The 21,085-nt window shown below is 41.6% G+C and overlaps 1 protein-coding gene across 2 annotated transcripts; it reads right to left on the reverse strand.

Moving 5' to 3' along the window:
- Nucleotides 1-4,882: 4,882 nt before the first annotated feature.
- On the reverse strand, nucleotides 4,883-20,777 carry AKIRIN1 (akirin 1). Of its 2 annotated transcripts, XM_072609980.1 has the most exons (5): nucleotides 20,384-20,774; nucleotides 11,053-11,193; nucleotides 9,461-9,595; nucleotides 7,319-7,390; nucleotides 4,883-6,476 (listed from the first exon to the last, which is right to left on the reverse strand). In XM_072609980.1, exons 1-5 carry the CDS (start codon nucleotides 20,589-20,591, stop codon nucleotides 6,466-6,468), a joined length of 567 nt encoding a protein of 188 aa, XP_072466081.1. In that variant the 5' UTR covers nucleotides 20,592-20,774; the 3' UTR covers nucleotides 4,883-6,465. The 2 variants fall into 2 exon arrangements, with proteins under 2 accessions (XP_072466081.1, XP_072466082.1); XM_072609981.1 differs by lacking the exon at nucleotides 7,319-7,390 and having other exon boundaries at nucleotides 20,384-20,777.
- Between the last annotated feature and the right edge of the window lie 308 nt (nucleotides 20,778-21,085).

Here is a 21,085-nt window from a genome sequence, read left to right on the forward strand (position 1 = left end):
GCCATCACAAAAAGAGTTACTATAAATGTAAGGGTCCTTTTCCTCTTTCTTTGATCTCTTTAGGGTATGGACCTACTACTGGTATCGTTGGGTCAAGGGGGTAAACAGTTCAGTGATTTGGGGGATAAAATGCCAAACTGCTTTCTAGGGGTGCCCAGGCTTCCAGGCTGAGGTAGGCTTTAAGCAGTAATATTATGTCAGAAGGCCTCTGATGGACTGAAAAGGGGAAGAAGGCATTTCAGGTCAGGAACCTTAAAAAAAAAAGAATCAGAAGTTGTACAAACAGGATCAGATGAAAAGAGATCTGCTGAAGTAATGTGGGGATGGCTTTGAAAGGGGTGCATGATTATAGTTTCCAAGTTAATCCTTTAAAGTTTACAAAATGCTTCCCCCACAAGAAGCCTGTGAAGCAGGAAAGACAAGTATTATTACCTTTATTTTATAGATATGGTAATTGATGCACAGGAAGGAGAAATGATTAGCCCTTAGTCAAAGAGCTGCTAAGTCTCAGAGGTGGAATCTAAACCAAGATCTCCTCGAATTCTTAGGTGGGGTGGGGCAAAAAGAGGGTCAAAGAAAAGCTTTCGGAAGCTAGGGAGTTTGGAAGACTAAGGGAAAAGTCAAAGACTTCTATTGAGCTGTAAGAATCACAGGATGATTGGTGTAGTAGAAAGAACACTGAGTTTTGAGTCAGAAGATCTGGGTTTAAATCCTAACTGCTGCATGACTTTCGGAAAGTTAACTTCACTTTGTTCTCAATTTCCTAGACTGTAAAGTGAAGGGGTTGGGCTAGATAACCCAAGATTCCTTTCGGGTCTAAATCTCCTGAAGTTGATAGATAGTTAAATATGCTGATATGCAACTAACTGGCACAACTGGTTGTGTGACCCTAAGGAAAATCACTTAACCCTAAGTCTCAATTTCCTCACCTTCAAAATGGGCATGATAAAGAGCACCTATCTCCCAGGGCTGTGATTAGGGTCAAATCTGTACAGCACTCAGAGGAACTCTAGAAATTCGAGCTGGCTATAACTTTGGCAGTCACCATTTGAGATTCTGATGGCCCTAGGCAAACGACAGCCAGGTATGGACTGAGGAAGGGTGGCGTCAGAAGATGCTGGGAATGTGGCCACATGGTGGCGCTGTCCAGGAGGATATCTGAGAAGCCAGGCAGCCAAGAAGACTGGGGTGGCCAGATTCTCAATTTCCCATTTTACACAGGAGTTTCTGACTCTTTGACCAATACACCGAAGACTATGGGAGATGGGCTGAACAAGCAGATAAGATTTGTTGGTTAGAGGAACTCAAGGGAACAGTTACCGTTAGAACTGTTGCACTTCATGTGGGGCCTATTAAGTCCACATGAAATGAAATGGGACATGAGCTCTGAGGGAAAGTCACAGGTTGTTAGGGCTGGGAGGCACAACCTTGGAGAGCATCTAATTTAGGGGTCCTTGACCATTTTTTGAGTTGTGGACCCCTCTACCCTTTGGGAGTCTGGTGAAGCGTATGCAATCCCTTTTCAGGATGTTTTTAAATGCATAAAATAAAATGTGGAGGATTACAAAGGAAATTAAGTATACTGACATAGTTACAAAAAATTGTTGTTTTTTTTTAAATTCACAAACCCCAGTTTAAGAATCCTAATTCAATCCCTACATTTTGCATATGAAGAAACTGAGGCCCAAAGAGTTGAAGCAACCTCCCAAGTTCATAGAGGTAGCAAGTGGGGCTGGGATTTAAACACAATCCTACTTAGAGTGTTGAGCTCTTTCCACTACACCAAGCTGTCTGGGATCCCAAGGGCTCCTGGTCACCCAGGCTCAAACTAGGCAATACCTTCTGACTTCTCCCTAAACAGGCAATCTCAATGACCACTTCCTCCACGAAGTCTTCTCTGATTCTCACCTACCAAACACACACAGACACATACAGACACACAAGACTCCTTGGTAATCCATCTCACATCTTGTGTAATACTTTATCCCCCTCCCTAATGCACTTGTGAAAAATACTCATAAATAGCTGGGTGTCTTACTCTCCTCCTAGAATGTACATTCGATGAGATCAGAGATACAGTCTAATCTTAATTTGTATTTGCCCTTGCCCCCTAGAACAGGCTCTGCATATAGTGGATGCTTAATAAAATACTGAAAGGATGAGTCAGATCCAGTGATCAAAGTACCATCAGGTCTCCCTTCCCAGAGATCCTCTTTTCTCCCTCTTCTTCCTTTCTATTCCCACTGGTTCTTGCCCTAGCTCAGACATTCCCTCATCTAACTGGTTTCTCCAAATTATTCTTTCCCTATACTGACCAATCATCACATCTCTGGTTCAAAATTTATCTTTAATTGCCTCCTAATAACAGACAAACATGTTAGCCCAACATTCAATTGCCCCTCAATTCTGATTCCCAAACTACCTTTTCTGGTTTATTCAATAGAACTGGTATATTCCAACTTGCTATTTCCCACAGGTTACCCTGTTCAGTCTATGCCCATCAACTATAATGTCCTTCCTTCCTCCTGTCTGTCCTTTAAGAACCAGCTTGAATGCCACTCTCTATGTAGAATCTGTCCCAAGTCTCTGTAGCTGAGTCATCTTTCCCACCTCTGAAATTCATATTATGCAGTAGACATTTCTGTGCATGCCATCACTCCCTATTAGACCATGTTTCAGATATTTGTGTGCCCCTCTTCTCCCCATTAGAAGTATTAGACTACAAGGTCCCTTCTCTCTAGCTGGTTGCACTTTTCCCCAGCCACGTGCTGATCCAAACAGCTAGAGAATCTAATTTCAGTACGCCCCACCCCGTGCTTCTGCCCTGCCCACTTCCTGGGGAATTCTCAAACAGTAACATGAAAATGGAAAAGTGTGGCTTTGTCAATGCTTCTAGAATGAAATGGTTCCAAGATAATGGATATGAGGGCCTAGGGAAACACATGGAAGTCTATTAGAATGGATAAACAATGAAAGTTATAAAGTCCCTACAATGTGTAAGACACATAATAAGCAAGACAAGGGACACCAATTCCACCAATTCAGAACCAGCTCTTCTTCTGGAGGACAGAGAGGGAGAAGAGAGGCATATTGTAATAGTGGCAGTGTGGTCTTTGATGGGAAAGACTGGAGTTTGAATCATCCTGGATAATACACACTACTTGGAGAACTCTAGACAAGTCACCTTTTGATGAGTTGATTTTCTCATCTGTAAAATGAGATTTAATTATCTTTATACTACTCACCTTACAAGGTTGTAAGGAATGTCACAAACCTAAAAATGCAACACACAAGTAAATCGTGGTGAACATACCGCAGCACAGTACTGAAAGGCTTACACTGCACTTGTCTTTACCACCAACGTGCCAGGCAACACCACAAGGACTATCCCCTATGATCATGACCACCATGACAATTCAATTCATAAGGGATTTATTAAATACCTACCATACACCAGGCATAGCACTAGGTGCTGGTGATACAAAGACAAAAACAAAATTGTCCCTGCCTTTAAGGAGCCTATGTTCTACCTACACACTTTGCCCATGCTATCCCCACTAGGCCTTGAAAAAAGCAAGTCTTGTAGTCAACAGCCAAGTGGCACAGTGTAGGAAGCACTGAGCTGGAGTCAGAAGACCCAAATTCAAATCCAGCTTCAGACAATTACCAGCGGCAGGACTTTGGGCAAGTCACATAACCTCTTCTTTGCCTCAGTTTTCTCAACTGTAAAATGGGGATGATAATAACCCCCTCCTGAGGTGGTGACAATCAAATGTGATAATATTTGTAAAGTACTTAGCATTACTCAAAGATCATGGCCCCATTTCACTCTTTCTTATCACAGAATACAGAGATGGAAAGGACTTTTGAGAAGTTCATCCAACTCTTATATTATCAAGCAGGTGGCAGGATCAGGATTTAAGCCAAGTGCTCACTCAATGTCCACCACCTGTAATACCTTTCCTTCCTCCTGTCTATCCTTTTGGGAACCAGCTTGAATGTCACTCTTTGTGTGGAACCTGCCCAAGTCTCTCTAGCTGAGTCATCTTTCCCACCTCTGAAATCTCCTATTATGTGGTGGGTATTTCTGTGCATGCCATCACTCCCTAAGGCTGGGAGCCATAACAGAGATGAAGGTCTTTTTTTCTGGCTGTCCCTTTACCTCAAACATACTCTTCTCTGTTTTCTACTTGTATCCCTTGATGGTATTATTCCTAGATCGCATTTGCAGAGCTGAACAGAGATAGCTTGGAGGGAAACTACTGGAAACAAATCCTCTTAACTATGGGCAGACCTTCTTATCTGAGGGTAACAAATCACTGCCCACCTGCCTGTGGCATGGAGACCTATTTTACCAGAAGGAACATGACATTTTGAATCAGTAGACCTTGATTCAAAATTCCCAGCTGTTTAATCATGGGCAAGTGATTTTCCTTGTCTAGGCCCAAGTTTCCTGGTTTATAAAATGATGAGGTTGAGCTTAATGATCTCTAGGTTTTTTTCTGGCTCTGACACACTGTAAATGTTTGAATGACTAATAACTAACTGGGCAGTGTGATATTACCACATGTCTATTGTAATATATTACGCTTGGCCCTGGCAGAGAGAAAGATAAAGGAGGTCTTTATCCTCAGGAAGATCTAAGTTCCTACTACTACAGGTAGCCACTGCCACTTGGAAGAAGAAAAGAGATGAAGCAATAACCCTCAAAACTGAGACAAAATCATTCTTTAATTATTAAAAATCATCCCTAGGCTGGGGGAGAAGGGAAACAAAATCTTCCATGTCATGTCAAACTCAGAAATTGATCAAAGCAGCCTCCTATAAAATTGCATGAATTCAATCAATGTTTGATAACAATATTAAGAAGGCAAGATAAACAAACAGCTTAAGTATTTTATTGGTTTGCAACTAAGCCCGTTAACACTATATAATGAAAATGTACAAAGGATAACATTGTAGTTTTTTGGTTAGATTTAAGTCAAAGACATTCATCAATAGGCAATCTGCAAATGTGACTATTCCAAAAGGTTTCTCTATGCCGTCTGATCAAGAACAATTGTCTCTGAATATTATCCACCCAGAAGGCATTGGCATACATTTGAACTAAACTCAGCATTTTTCAAAGTAAGCCCTAATTTAAAATTCTAGCCTATATTTAAACTAAAAACATTTAACTCTCAAGAAACAATAATGAATGAAACAAGGCATTGCTGTGGAATATGGTCCTTGACAAGTCACAGTAAAAAAAAAGTACACTAAACTTCCACCTCCTCAAAACAGAGGTTACTTTCTGTCCTTCGACCTTGGAAATTCAAAGGAGAAGAACAGCATGTTATCAACTCAGGGCAGTTGCACCCCCTAAAAAAAAAAATTCAAGCAGCCAAGCACTGAAACATCTTGGAAGAATTTGGAAAAACCTGAATGTGGGATCAGAAGTTCTGTTTCTAGTCTAATGACCCAAGATGAACACACCGTTACTAACTGTAACAATATGATGCTGGACCGAGCAGGGCCACCCTCATTCACTTGTGTGACACCAAGATAAGCTAAACCTACTGCTCTTGGGGAAGCCTTTTCTTCTGAGAGGTCAAGTGTTGGTGGAGCTCCTGGTTGTGTAAATGAGCACACAAGCCGCTGTGAGCTGCAGACTCCACATGTGTATTTTAAGGCTTGGAGTCAAGGTGTTTTCTTAGCACGGCTAGGCCGAGTCCATAGGTCAAATGATCCTTTCTCCAGCTTGTACTAATTCCATGCTGTATATAAAACCTACAAACACAAAAACCTCTCTCTGTCATCATAATCACATCTACTGTCCAACCTAAATTATGATTAATATTCTGTGCCTGAAAATAGTCCCTGTATTTAACAATAATAGCTACACACAAAACAATCCACGGTTATAACTTCTATGGTCACCAAAACATTATTGATCCTTGTAGACCAAAAAATGTTTCTAACCATAATTGTCGTGCATCAAATTCACAGCCAGGATCCCCAAGATCAAAAATTTGCACAGTACAAATAATAACTTAAAAAACACACTCACATATACACACCCACACCTGCACACACACACACACACACATCCAAGTGCGCACACACACACGCACACACACACATACACACACACACCTTACAGAACTGGGCTTGGGGAGACGTTCCATCTGCTTAGTGCCAATAAAGGCTTACGTTGCTAAACTGCTGCTCCATGTATTTTGTGTTTGGGAAATATCTCATGGTAGGGCACAGCTGTTTATTGGCTGAGCAGAAAAGAAAGTTATGCTTTGTGGCAACCAGAAAGTTTCAAGGTCTTTCAAGTTATATAAAAATGGACCTGCAGAGATATTTTATGTGTTCTCAGGATGCAAAGTTGGAGCTGAAATGTGATATCAAACCAGTTGCAAAAGTGTACAGCAGCCATCTCTTGAGGTCAGACCAGGTACCCAGATATGCAAAGAAAATTCAAGACACGTCTGCAAAAAGAGAGTAGTAGTTATCAGCAAAAATACAGTGTTGTACTTTCTTGATATACAAATGGGAATATGGGTAGAACACTCTATGGCATACAGGTTTTAGTACTCACTGGAATGAAAACTCTCAAGATTTAATCAAATGAGCTTGGGCCCAACTCTTCTGCACTTTCTTTGACTACTTTAGAACTTTAGACCTCCAAAACTGTCCTCCATCCACCGATGTCTCATTGTGCTACTAGGCTCTTAAATGCTGTGTCAGTGGTGTAAGTACTAACCTTGGGTCTGTTTTCCAAGAGCCATCTAAGGCAAGTTTAGAGAAACTTCTCTGCCAGAGGATCAATCAGATACTAGGGAAAGAATTTTCTCAGCTCTAGCAGCTCAAGATGACCATCTCCTAAAGTAAAGGAGGACTACAAGTCTAACCTGATGGAGGGAGCACCCATAAGGAGGAAATCACGGACCCCTGATGTACTAAAGTAAACTTTAGGTATCTGCAAGTTCCACAATCTTCACAATCAAGAAATCCTGAGCACTAAATGAAAAAATTTGGTCAAAGGACCAAACTGATGGGTTTTAATCTGAAAAAAAGCCTAATTTGGATTTCTTGAGTGGGTTTAATTGCCTTTTCTCACAGCATTCACATCAACGGGAGGGAAAAGGCACCTGCCCTAATTGGGCTGGCACCTTGTGCTGCAGAGGGGCCTGGCCCAGTCTAACCACTGCCCTCAGCAGAAGACCCTATGGGTCTAGGGCACACAATGTAAAAATCTTTACTCTTTAGAATTTTTGGAAAAAGAAAAGATAAAGATGACCCTGACAAATGAGTCAGAGGAATCACTTACAGCTTGTTGGCCTTGTCCCATATCGTCGCATGATCTGATCATGTGTGAATTTCACAAAAGATTCATATTGTTCTATGAGGGGAAAAGATACCGTTCCATGCATTGAATCTCAGGGTTCTAATCAACTCCACAGACTCCTTTCCCCACATTCAAGTTGGTCTCCAAGCCCGCCAGTCCTCCTACAGTCTAGGACCTGCCCCCTCCTCTAGAACTTCGTGGCCAATTGCCTAGTGCTCACTTTGATCTTCTGTTATCTGAAAGAGTGTTATCATCCTAATTGCCTCTTTTTGTCTTTAAGAGCAAACCTTTGCTGAGTGCCTTCATAAACAGAAGGTCATGCACTGACAGTGTACTATGTTCTAGAGAACACTGATCGAGACAATCTCTACAAACCTCACCCTCTCTCTGCATTACTACTTCCTCCACACAGGCTCCAAGATGAGGGAATATCAGAGGGAGAATGGAGCATGGTTAGCAGGGCAAATGACAACAGAGAAAAACCCTGCCAGTTAATTCCCAGCTGAGTGGGAAAGGCTTCTTTAGAGAGGGAGTTTCCAAGGTGAAATAGAGTGGAAAGCAGGAAAGTACCCTGACAGGTACAAGGGGCAAGGTGGCACAGAAAGGGAAAGCAGAGGAGGCTTAGGCTTAGTGCCACGAGTTGAACAAGAGGATATATGGGGCAGAAAAGGGACTGACCTGAATGGGAGTACAAGGAGATGGGTGGGAAATGAATAACTGAACATGCAGTCAATGGGAAGAGGGCTGTCAGAGACTCATAAAAGCTCAAAAGGCCATCTACTCTGTCCCTAGCCTAGCATGTGAAGGGAAGAATACAGAAAATGAGAGCTGTGAGAATATGCCTGAACCAACTGTTCTTAGCACTCTCCCCTCCTGCCAAACATCTCTTTCTTTTCTCTGTTCCTCCTTCCCACCTCCCACCCCCTTAACTTTCCCCATATTCCAGTCACCCATAATTCTTGGGCCTAATAGTGCTGTAATCCCTACAGTGGCCTTGTGGGCTAGGGAAACTCCTGACCCACTTGTAAAAATGGACAATTATGGCACTGACTAAATAAAGATCTGTGACATATGACAGAGGAAGGTCAGTGACAAAGCACTGTAGGAATTTAGGCAGAGAAGATCATTAAAGCCAACTGGCAGGTAGAGCGCAAAGTGTACAGGACTGAAAACTGGAAGGCCTAACTTTCTACCCTGTTGTTCCATACTAGCTGCATAACCCTGGGAAAGTTACTGAGGCCCACTCCCTGTACCCCAAGTTTCCTCATCTATAAAATGACAGAGCTGAACTAAATGATCCCTAAAAAGTCTTTTCCAGTTTAAAATTCTATGCAGGCAGAGAATTTGATAGGGGTTAGAGGTGGTGCTTTAAAGTACTGAGAGGAAATATCTACTTAAATCATGTAACTCAGTTTCCTTTCTCCAAATCCTTTCCTGATGAGCTATTATGCTCTATGTCAAATTAAAAATTATTTGTTAAAGGACTTCATAAAGTCCTCCTTTTCCCAAAGCACTGCTCATTTCTCTCCTACCATGTTCTTTTCACTTCACTCAGAACTTTTTCACTCCCTTATAATCACATAATACCACCACATCACATTTATGACCGTAAATCACTATCCAAATGCAAGGTGAGAAAGCTGAGGAGTCTGAGAACAGAAATGAGGTGACTTGTTGAAGGCTGCAGGCCAGTGGGGTCCCTAAAGGACACCTGTGGCACTGTCTCAGTTCCCAAGCTGTTTCCTGCCTCTGCCCTCCATCTCTAACAGGAAGCTCATTCTAGCCTGACCTGAACTGTCTGCCCTCCAGGTCTAAGGAATGGGGCAGCCCGCCCCTGTGCTCTGGCACATATCTATAAAGTGTTAGCTGAACAAGTGCCACAGAACACTCCTTGTCATTCACACCAACCAGGTCAAATCAGTATCTGAGTGACACTTTGTACATATAGCATATTTATGTGCATAAGATGAAACCAAGAAAACAATAGCAAAATCAGGTGCCTCAGCAGGCAAATTTGATTACCTTAAAAAACCAAAACTCATACCTATACCAGTGAAAACACTATGAAAGTTACTATTTCATGGAAAGCTATAACTGCATCAGTACAGCACTGCCTCAACTCACCTGCTAATTTTGTATTGAGGATTTGCTCATATTCCTCCCGAATTCTATCTTCATAGTCTTTTAAGAGACGTTCACACAATATTCCCACTTGTCGTAATGTAAATGTTGGCTGGTCCTTTTTCATCCAGGATGAACCTAAACAAAGAAAACCACAAAGTCTATGGAGCTTCTGCCAAAATCTCATTCTTGTTTCAAAGCTTAGATAAAGAGCAGCATCCTGTTCTGCCCCTTGTGAACCACGAGATCTCGGGGCAAATCAGTGAGCCTCGGTTTCCTCATATATAGAATGGGGTTGAAAAATCCTGGTCCTAATTAAATTTGTAAGGTTTTTGGGACTAAGAACATATATACTAACGCCTAAGAACCACAAATTGTTATACAAAGATAGCTTGAGAGAATGGCTCTAACATCATAAAATGTGGCACACATTTGATGCTCTGATGTTACAGAAAAGCTTCAAAAGACTTAAACAAATAGATCAGATTTTAAAGCAAAAATGAGACTGTGACAATCAAAGCAGAAAGAGACCTCAGGGAGAAGGAAGAGTAGTGCAATGGAAAGGAGACTGGGTTGGAATCACAACATACGTGACTCAAATGTAAAATGAGGGGCTGGCTTGGATATCCATGATCCTATGATCAATTAGTCCAATTTCTTCTTAATGTGAAGAAACTAAGGTGTAGGGAATGGAGAGGCCTGGCCAAGATGATCAATAATGTGAATTAGCTGAAACCATGTTACCAAAATCACCAATACCTTAAATGCTTTCTAATAAACCTGGAGGATGTATGCAATGGAATCATCTCTGAAAGCCTAAAAGGCACACTGATTATTACTATCTTCATCTGAGAATCAGTCTCTAAGGACTGAAAGGGATTTCAGAGGATCATCTAACACAATCCCTGCTGGAAATGGGACTTCTCTGACAAATGGTCACCCCACTTCCATGAAACTGGGCTGAAAAACTAGAGACAATTTACATTGCAATTCTATGCAGGTCTCTGATTAGTAATAATATCAAACCATGTAAAACATTACTAGAGATAGCATACAGCTTATCACCCCAGTGTACTCTAGTGTTATGAAGCAACAGCACAGAGCATCTGGCTTTTGCAAAGACAAGCAGATCCTAACAATGTGATTTATTGGTTTGATGAAAATACCTGAGGCAAAATGAGGCTGGAGTTGAGGAGGAGTTAATTCCACAGCAACAATATTACTGTTGGGTTTCACTACTTTTCATCAAGTGTTTGTTCGTAATGCATTAATGACTTTACAGTGAGCCATTGCTGGCCAACACTATCTTTTGTGGGGTGTGACTATATGGAAAGAGAGGCATCAATCCGCTGTTTCCGGTGGCTCTGCTAACTTCTAATAGCTACTTGGCAAACTGCCTAAATTAACAGAAAAAACTCAACTGGGAAATGCAAAAATATTTATCCCAAATGTATATATATGCATATATGTACCCTCCTGAAATATTCTATTAACATAAATTGATACTAAATCTGAAGTTCCATGAAAACCCTATCACTGGTACCATTAACCAAATACTGTAAACAAAAGGAATTTTAAACCTGTAGTCTTCTTACCTGGTGAGCTTGGTGCTGTAAGTACTGAAGAGTGTGACTGACCCTCTGAAGTGCAGGTTTCACTCTGATTAAGGACAACTTCTAACTGTCTCCACCTTTGATAGCGACTGTATTCTTGTTTGATGTTCTGAAATATTTGCTCTAATTAAAAAAAGAAAAAAGAAAACTCATTGTATCTTTCTCCTTAAATTTTCAATATATGGGTTCTTAATCTAGGATCTGTTATCTTTTTTGTAAATTCTGATAAATGAATTTCAATAGAATTGGTTTCCTTTTAATCCTATGTATTTTATGTACCTTAAAAAAACAAACATGATTCTAGAAGGGGCCCACAAGCTTCTTCACTAGACTATCAAAGGGGTCTGACATACATAATGGTTAAGAACCTCAAGATCAGCATGAGAGAAGGAACAGACTTGCTCTGTCTAAATAAATTTGGGGCATTTCCTAAAAGCATACATGTGCCATGATCCCCTTTAAAAATGCTTATTATGCATATCTTCCCCTCTTCTCATGCCTCACAGATACAACATGTTCCCATTATGATTAATTTCAACTTACTGAGCATCCAAAGGCAAGGTCTCCATTCTGAACAATTTAAAAACCACAGATATTAGAACAGGAAAGGGTTCTTGAAGAACATCTATTCTAACACACTTATCTGACAAATGAGCAACGTAACAACAGACTTTCATATAATGCTTTAAGGTTTGTAAAACACCCCTTAAGGCTGCATACTTATAGAGCAGCCAAGTGAGGACCTGTCTTGGACTATTCTGCCTTCCAGAATGCAGTGCACTTTTCTTACCCCATCCTTAAGCAGAATCCTCTTCCAACAAGCACCTCCATTTCCCATCTTTCTTTGACTATAGAGTCCATCCCTATTTAATGCCGAGGAGCCCAGTTAGGGACCATTTACAACAGGGCTCCCCAAACTTTTTTTGATGAAATTTTTCGTTTCTCTTTAGTCTTTTGCTCTCTAGTGATGCTGAGAATTTGAGCCATGAATAGGGACCAGGTAAAGCAAAAGATGTGTATAGTGTATGGAAGGGAAGTAGGAGGCTCAGTTATTTCATACCACTTGCCACAGGCCCATCAAGTCACCCTGCCTCTTACTTGGGCTATTTTGAGCTGAGGTGGATCACTTGTCTAGAAAGGTCCATCACTGTCTGCCTGACATAGTGGGGAAGGCTTAGAAGAACTAGTTGCCTGCATTTATTGGTTAAAAAAAAAATCTGGATTGCAATACGATCCCTAGAACTACAAGATGATCTACATTTTGTACAGCTTCAGAATACTAAAGGGCAATGTCATCTACTGGATGTGTTGTGGTTTGTCCTTTGTTCTCAAAGAGGACATGACATCAGGAAGAGGATGCCACGACTTGCAATTGAATTTGATCTGAGTGAGGGAGGGTTGTGCAAGGCCTTCAGTCAAAAAGACCTCGATTCAAATCTCACCCCTATCTATAAGCTGTGAGTCCATGGGCAAATGAGAACCTCTTTGAGCTTTGTCTTTCTCATCTATAAAATGAGGATAATAACCGTAGAACCCACCTCACAGAGTTGCCTGAAAGGCTTAAATGAGATGATGTATGCAGAACAATATGAAAATCTTAAGTTTTGTTTTTACAAATATCTATTATTAAAGTTCACCAGTAATTTTATCAAAAATACTCAAAGTGGTTTGATTGCAATACAATTACTAATTTCCACGTGCAATGCCAACACAGAATGGTGAGCAGGAAGCATTTGGGTTAATTAGACTTGGAAGTGGCCCTTAAGGATTAATCTAGTCTAGTTCTATCATTTTAAAGATGAAGAAACTGAAGCCCAGAAAGGCTCTGCAGAAGATCACACAGATAGTAAGTAGCCAAGATAAAGATTTTCACCCCAGTTTTCCAAAACTAAATCTGGTGCTCACCTCACTATGCCACAACACTTCATTTGAAAGAACCTTACAATCCCTTCAGACAATGCTCCATCTCCCACCCGGCCGCAGTCATTTTGGACTTGTTTTCTCCACTGTTTCCCTTACCCCCTTTTGCTTCTGATCTTTCATTTGTTGTCTTCTCCATTTGACTGTGAATTTCCTAAAGGCAGGAATTAAGTGTCTTTCATATTTGTACCTCCAGCACTTAGGGTGGTGCCTGGAACATAGCAGGAGTTTAATAAAGGTTTACAGACTATATTACTCTTATAGCACTGGATGGAAGGCCATTGAATTAGTCTGTCAAGACCCTGAAGAGGTATTGCAGATGACAATGACTTGGTTCCAGAATTGAGGAGGATGTGAAAACTGGATTACACATAGGAAACTGGACAGTTTTCAATCATGCCAAACTGCTTACTGCAGCAAAAGCCCATCTCTCCAATAAATCTCCTGGTGATAATATATACTCCTGGCATTCATGGAACACAATAAACCAAACTACAGTTATGTTACCAACAATGACTTGCATATGCAAGAAGTTACATTAAAGATATCAAAGAAGAGATCCACAAACCTGAAATGGAGGTGGCTGTGGCAAAGAGACACGGTAGACAGAAAGCTCAAGTGTTACAATGGTGTATCTGAGATATTGGGGGAAGGGGAGAGGGAGGAAGAAACCATAAATAAAGCCTCCCGTGCAGTGGGTAGATGGAGCATTTATGTACATAAACTGTATAGGATGAAAAGGTCAGAGAAGGGTTGCAATCTGTAATGTTGGTATTATTGGTATTGGTAAAATATTGGTATCGGTAAATTCATGTTAGTACTGGTAAAATCACGGATTAAAGATGAAAATAATCATTGCTTATAAGAAAATGAAAGTATGTATTACACTTTCACATAGCCAAACAAGTAATGTTCTGGTACTTTGGTATATACGGTATTATAGTCAATTTTAATTTTTAAATGAGAGTTCAAAAGTCAACAATTCTTCAACTTGTCTGACCACAAAGGAGTTCTATACAATGGTAAGGAGCCTCTCTCAGATTCCTTTCTCCAGTGTCTTCGGGTTTCCTCAGTTTTTTACTTCCATACAAGTACTGCTTATTCCCTCAGGATATTTGTTCTCCCACTTCTACCTCAGTATTTTACTTCCCACTGCCCCTATCATATTCAAGTGCTTTGTAAACCATAAAACATATATGAATGAGTTATGAAAAACTGCCTATTAGATATTGCTAATTTCTCTCCCTCTAAAGTTCCTGGATCCTAAAGAGCAGTCTATACTATGCCCAAAGGGCAATCAAATTGTGCATACCTTTTGACCCAGCAATACCACTAGTTCTATATACCGAAGAAATATCAAAAAGGGAAAAGAACCTACATGTACAAAAATATTTGTAGCAGTTCTTTTTGCGGTGGCCAAGAATCAGAAATTAAGAGAATGCCCATCAATTGGGGAATGGCTGACCAAACTGCAGTATATAGATGTAATTCAATACTATTGTGCTGTAAGAAATGATGAGCAGGTGAATTTCAGAAAAACCTATTAAGACTTATACGTTAAGTAAAATGAACACTGTACACAGTAATAGCAACAACGTACCATGATCAACTATGACAGATTTAGCTCTTCTCAGCAACGCAAGGTTCTAAGACAAAAGGCTCATGATGGAAAATGCTATCTACATCCAGGGAAAGAATTACAGTCTGAATGCAGACCAACACGTACTATTTTCACTCTGTACATACACTCTGTGTATGTTCGTGGCTTTCCCCTTTTGTTCTGTTTCTTCTTTCACAACATGACTAATGTAAAAATATGTTTACATGATTGCACATGTATAACCTTTATTAGATTGCTTACTGTCTTGAGGGGGATGGGAGAGAGAAAAAAATTGAAACAGAAAATCTTATAAAAAACAAATATTGAAAATTGTCTTTACATGTAATTGAAAAACAAAATACTATTTACAAAAAAAGTGCAATCTATGCACTGGTTTGACTAGGATCAAAGAAAGTAAGCATATCCTCTAGGTTCTGAACATACTGGACAAGAGTAATGCAATAATAACTCTTTCAGGAAACTAGGCTAAGTCAGCTAAATGTTAATCAATGATAGTGTGGTACTTGAAGGATGTTCATGCTTTCACCTACCAGCACTGATCATTTCTACTTCCTTTCAAGCCTGTCACATTCAGTCTATTCACATGCATCTAGATAGCACCTTATGTGTGAACATGACAAAGTAAAAGTTTCAGAAGCAAAATGACGCGCCCTTGGGAACACAGCTCCTAAGTTTCAGAAGCAGAATCTAAAATTGGTTTCTTTCCGTCACATCACACTGCCTCTGCCTCCCTCCCTTTCTCTATTGCCCTCGTGCCTCCAGGAAGAAGTGGTCTCTTGCATTTCTGAACATAGTGCTGCATACCTCTCTATTGGCCTGCACATTCTATCTTATATTGTGGATATTTGTACAAATGTTTTTCTCCCCTATTACACCGTGAGCTCTAAGAGGGCAGTGACTGTCTTATTTTCTGACTCCTCCACAACATTTAGCATTGTCCTTATACAATTAATAAACAACAATCAGCATTTGTAAAGCATTTGAAAGTTTGCAGAGCTCTATATTATATACATTATCGCATTTGATCTTCACAACTTTTTGAGACAGATAATTAAAATAATCTGCTATCAGCAGATATTAGCTGCTATTTTACAGCTAAGAAAACCAAGACTCAGAGAGAACTCCCAGTCACACAGCTAGAAAAGGACTAAAGAGGTAACTGAATCCAGCTTTAATTGTTGAATGAATAAATTAACAAAATGAGCTTTCTGGTCATTATTTTTACTGCCTTTCAAAGTGGCTGGGGTAACCTTAAATGTAGATAATTCTCCTATTTAGCAAGCATGGTGTAACCCAGTAGTTTACAAGCTCCTTAAGAGCAGGGATCATTATAAAGGGGGGGAAGGGGGAAGGAGCCTGGGACGATCACTGTCTATCTCTGTGTATCCACCACCAAGTTAATGGTTGTTGAAGAGAACTACATGCACATAAGTTGTTAATACAAAAAGAACATAAATCATTTCTATATCTATGTCAAACTTTGAAATACACACACACACACACACACACACACACGCAAGCACACTTTAATTCCCTACTGCATTGTGGGTTCTCCAATCCTCCAATCAAGGTATTCAGTTTCCAACTTAGAAAGCATACACAAGGTATTTAGATATAAACAGATGAAACCCCAAGGAAGATTTAGGTAGACTTATTTCTTTAGTCTAAGCCATGTATACGTATAATCCGTGGCTTAAATAGTCTACAAGAATGTAAGATTAGCAGAGTTTTCATTCAATAGTTCTAAACAGACTCTAATTTTGGCTCACTTGAAACTATGAGGTCCTCTTCTCTTTTGTCTCAAGACCAAAGAATTGTCAGATTCTTTACAAATATGTAAAGAAATGCAAAGACAAGAAAGGACACGTGTGAGAAGAACAAATGCTCTGGAGAACAGAAGGTCTTTCATCAACTACCAGCTGCTAGTGCAGCTACAAGGTGAATAAATTGGGAAGGCAAATCCCTTGTACTCCAAAAGACTGACCAATACCAATCCTGAAATGGCATATAGCTCAGGAGAGGAAACTAATTTATATTTACCAGTGATTGTAAAAGAGAAAGAGCATACTATAGAATGCTAATAATGTCTTTCAACATCCCACTCAACACTATATATATATATATTTGTATAGTTAAAACTATACAAAGAACTAAAGGGTATTTTTAAAAAGAAAAAAAATCCCCTCTTTCTCTAAGTGGCAATAATGGAATCACTGAAATCAATAATTCTCAGACTATTTGGCAAAGTGATATCCTACTGGATCCCAAAAACAGCCTGCATGAAGTCACAGGCCCGGTGGTCTTGGTCTCTATACCAGGGCAAACATAGAAGCACTGGGCATGAGACTGTCAGCGGACCAACACTCACGTCCTTGGAGAATGATGACAGATTCCTTTTAGACTAAAGATATTATATTGTTTGATGTTATATTTTCTTTCTCTCACAAAGAGTTCTGATATATTTTTTTCAAATTATTATGAATTTAAGTTTTTTTTGTGAAGTTTGACAACCATTAGGCTGAAACCTTTAAGATAACTGTTGCCATCCTGGTTTTAAAATTCATTCATCATGACGTTGGTTTCATTTGTACATGCAGCCAAATAACTACTTCTACCACTTTCATTCTCACCCCACATGTTTTCAGTCTTCCACTCTGGAATCAAAGGTTTTCTTTTTTTAAATTCCAAAGGCTCCATTCATACAAAATATACCCAGCATGGCGAGCCATCAGTAATTTTGTGTGACTTCATTACCGAATTTAAACAAAATATTTTCAGTATAAATGACTACACATCTAACTAAAATGGATCTTTAAGCAGTAGGCTCACTTTAAGACTAGAAATAATATCAACTGACTAAATATAGGATAGAAAGAAGTGATAAGACATTACCACAAGAGAAATAAAAACCAAGAGTTTCAATGGAGGGTGAGCTCAATACCAACCAAATATGTGACATGGCAGACACAAGAATTAATTCCATTTTAGGCCACATAAATCAAAGTCAAATATCCAGAATGGATGTGCTCATAGTCCTGATATTTTCTGTACTGGCTAGGCATCTTTCTAGGACACTGTGCTTAGTTCTGGGTGGCAGATTTCAGAAAGGATGCTGACATGCTGGGGAATTCCAAGGCACCCAGAATGGTGAAGGGACTAGGGATGCTTAGCCTTGAGAGAAGAAGCCTTGGAGGTGGGAGGCGCTGGAGAGGGTCACCATCACATATCTGCAGGGCTGTCACACACTCAGAAACAAGAACTGGGAATAACGGTAGGAATGGCAGAGGTAGAGCTCGGTACACTCCTTCCTACTACTCCTGAGACTGTGTCATGACAAAGCCCTATAATGCTGAAGATCTTCAAGGCAACAACGTCTTTACAATACATCCAGTTCTAGCACAGTATTCTGAGGAATACAAAGCACTTTATATTTTTTGGATCGCTTTTACACATATTATCTCACCTGATTCTCAGATGTCCTAGTTTTGTACTAAATTATTTAGTCTTACAACTCCCAACCGCCCATCTCCTCCCTAGATGTCCTACAAAAACTCAGCATACTCAAATTGAGTTTGTCTTCCCACTTAAATCTCTTCCTTCTTTCAACTTCTCTATTTCTCTTTAAGGTACTACTAGCCTTCCAGTCTCAAAACCTTAGTCATTCCTCACCTCTCACATCTAATAAGATACAAAGTCCTATAAATTCTACCTTCACAACATCTTTTGTCCTTTCCTCTATTCCCGCTGCCACCACACTAGTTCAGGTTTTTCATCACCTTTTGTGTAGACTACTTTAACAGCCTCCTAACTGGTCTCCCTGACTTCAGAAGTCTCTTTTCCAGATCATTTTTCCCACAGCAAACTAAAACAGTTAACTAAGGCACAAGTCAGATCATGCTACTCCCTTGCTCAAAAACCTTCAATGGCTCTCTGTTTACTTTGGATAAAATATAAATGCCTTAGCATAGCATTTAAGACACTCTCCAATCTAACTGCAACCTACCTTTGCAATCTTATTTCACATTGTTTTGTCTTCATGTATTCTATGTTCCAATCAAACTGGACTGTTAGAACAGTCCCCTGATTTCATTATGACATTTCTTGCTTCCATTTATTTGAGCAGGTTGTCCCTGATGTCTCCTCTCTAGGGTGCTTTGATGGCCAAGAACTGTGTCATTTTTTCATTCTAAGTGTCCCCAGAACCCAGCACAAATGCCTCATATGTAGAAAGTACTTAAATATTAGGCTGAATGGAGAGAAGTTGGGGTAGGCATTCATCCTTCCCTTTTTATAGAAAAGGAATGTGAAACACAAAGATGCACAGAGACATCTCCAAGGTCACACAACTCATTTATGGCAGGGCCAGAAATACTCTAATATCAAGTTTGGCATTCTCTGAAACAAAGAATAAATACTAAGGCACTATTCAAGCAAGTAGAGGTTAACTATAAAACTTACCATAATACTACTTTAAGTGCTAAGACAGAGATTCAAAGTAAGATTACTGTGGGCGTAGTGTTAGTGTAATGGAAGTGAGTTTTGAGCTCAGCCTCCAATGAAGTGAAGTCTTGGTTTAGTGAAGAGGAAGGGCATCCTCCTGGTGATGACAACATCAACAGAGAAAAAAATGGAAAAAGAATCAATGGGAAGGAAACCAGTTTGGCTTGAACATATACCATTTTGGAAAAGAGTGAGAAACCTGGATACATAAGGTGTGGTCAACTGATGTAATGCTAGGATGGGAGTTTGAATATGATCTGAAAAGTAGCAGGGAATGATAGGATGAAATCATGTCTTAAGAAGATTGACAGCACAAAGCAGGGTGAACTAGACTAAAATTATTGCAGTAATCTAGATGGGAAGGTGAGGGCTTGGACTAGGTTGGTGAAATGAAAAAGGAATTGAATCTTCTATTTCCAAAGAAGGAATGGGAGAATTGGACGATTAAAGGAAAAAAATAGTTAGCCATGCGTTTGACTTGGAGGATCAGGAGACTAAGCACTTAAAGGTTACTTCCCAAGGACTTTTTTTGACACTCCTATTTCAGGAAGTGCTTTGGCCATAACTAAATTTCGTTTTTAAATAAAGCCTTTTTTTTTGCATTCTTTGGCTCCTATACGAATCAAGGCAGGCCTCAGCCGAGATTTTCCCTTCTCTTCTTTTATGTGGCCATCTCTTCAACTACCTACAGGTCCAATCCAATCACAACAATCCTAGGGTAATCAATGATTTCTAAGCCCTGAGAGGATACCCCTTTCAAACCAGATTTGACATAAGAAAATTCCTGAACAAAAGAAATTGGGCCAGTCCCTTTGAATTGGTGGAAATGGGCTCTAATAGGTAGTCCTCTTCTGCCTCACCCCCTCCCCTTCTTCTCAGGGCCATAGTTCCCCTAATGTAATCTGCAGTAATGCCAGACGCGGTGTTGATGTGTTCCCTTTTCCAATTCCCCCAGCCCCCGCCTGCGGAAACGCCCCCACCCCCGGAGCATCGCCTCGCCGCAACAGCTAAGCACGCCGAGAACGAGGGCGGACCCCGGGAGCCCTCCAGGCTGCTTTTCTTTCCTAAGACTGGGCCACGGGGGGCCGCCCCGGGCGGTCGGAGGCTCGTCGGCTGTTTCTCCCTCCCGTGCCCCGAAGCCCCCTGCCCTGGTTCCCGCTCCCCCTCCCCGGGCCTCGGCTCGGGCCCAACCCAGCCTACGGCCTTGGGCCCCGGCCCTTCCCCTCTGCCGCAGCCGCCCCCGCCCCGGCTCCCAGGGCCCGCCCCTGTTACCCGGGGTCCGCAGGCGGCGGTCGCTGCCGGGCGGGGAAAGCGGCGGCGGCTGGAACTGGGGCTGAAGCGGCGGCGGCTCAGTGTCCGGGGGCCGCAGGCCCGGCGCGGGGCCCGGCAGGGGGGCGCAGCGCCGCCGCTTCGGCGAGCCGGGGCTCAGCAGCGCCGCCTCGAACTCCATGGGCCGCTTCAGCGTCGCCCCGCACGCCATGCCCGGGGCCGAAGGACGAAGAGCAGGAGGACGAGGAGGAGGAGAAGGAGTAGGAGGGCGGTGGCGGCGGTAGCGAGAGGGCCCGACCTGCTCCGGCGCCTCCGCTCGGGGCTCTCGGGTAGAGCCGGCTCCAATGGCGCCTCCCGCACCCGGCAGCGCCGCCGAGCCCCGCCCCTGTGACGTCAAGAAGACCGCTCCACCATCCATAGGGGGGGAAGGCGGGTGAAACCATCCGGGAGTGCTTGTTCGAGAGAGACTCAGCCGGGAGGCGTCCCCTCCTGGGAAAATGGAACCGTCTGATGCCCGAGACGGGCGGGGGGAGGAGGTGGGGAGAGAGAGGGCAGGGTCACCAAGCAACAGCCGGGTGGTAGATTCCCCTCCCCCCCTCTTTCCCCACCCCACCGCCCCTCCCCCAAGGTCTCGCCTTGTATCCCCCCCACGCTCCTGGGCTCGGGGTGTCCCGACCCCTTCCGTCTCGCGCTGGCCCCAGGACT

Source organism: Notamacropus eugenii, chromosome 5, assembly GCF_028372415.1.
Source record: "Notamacropus eugenii isolate mMacEug1 chromosome 5, mMacEug1.pri_v2, whole genome shotgun sequence".
Taxonomy (NCBI): domain Eukaryota; kingdom Metazoa; phylum Chordata; class Mammalia; order Diprotodontia; family Macropodidae; genus Notamacropus; species Notamacropus eugenii.

Coding starts and splice junctions, on each gene's coding strand:
- AKIRIN1 (XM_072609980.1), bottom strand. CDS start 20,591: ATGGCGTGCGGGGCGACGCTGAAGCGGCCCATGGAGTTCGAGGCGGCG. Junction 11,194..20,383: donor CCGCCGCCTGCGGACCCCGG/GTAACAGGGGCG, acceptor TTTTTTAATTAG/AGCAAATATTTCAGAACATC. Junction 9,596..11,052: donor TACAGCACCAAGCTCACCAG/GTAAGAAGACTA, acceptor TTCTTTGTTTAG/GTTCATCCTGGATGAAAAAG.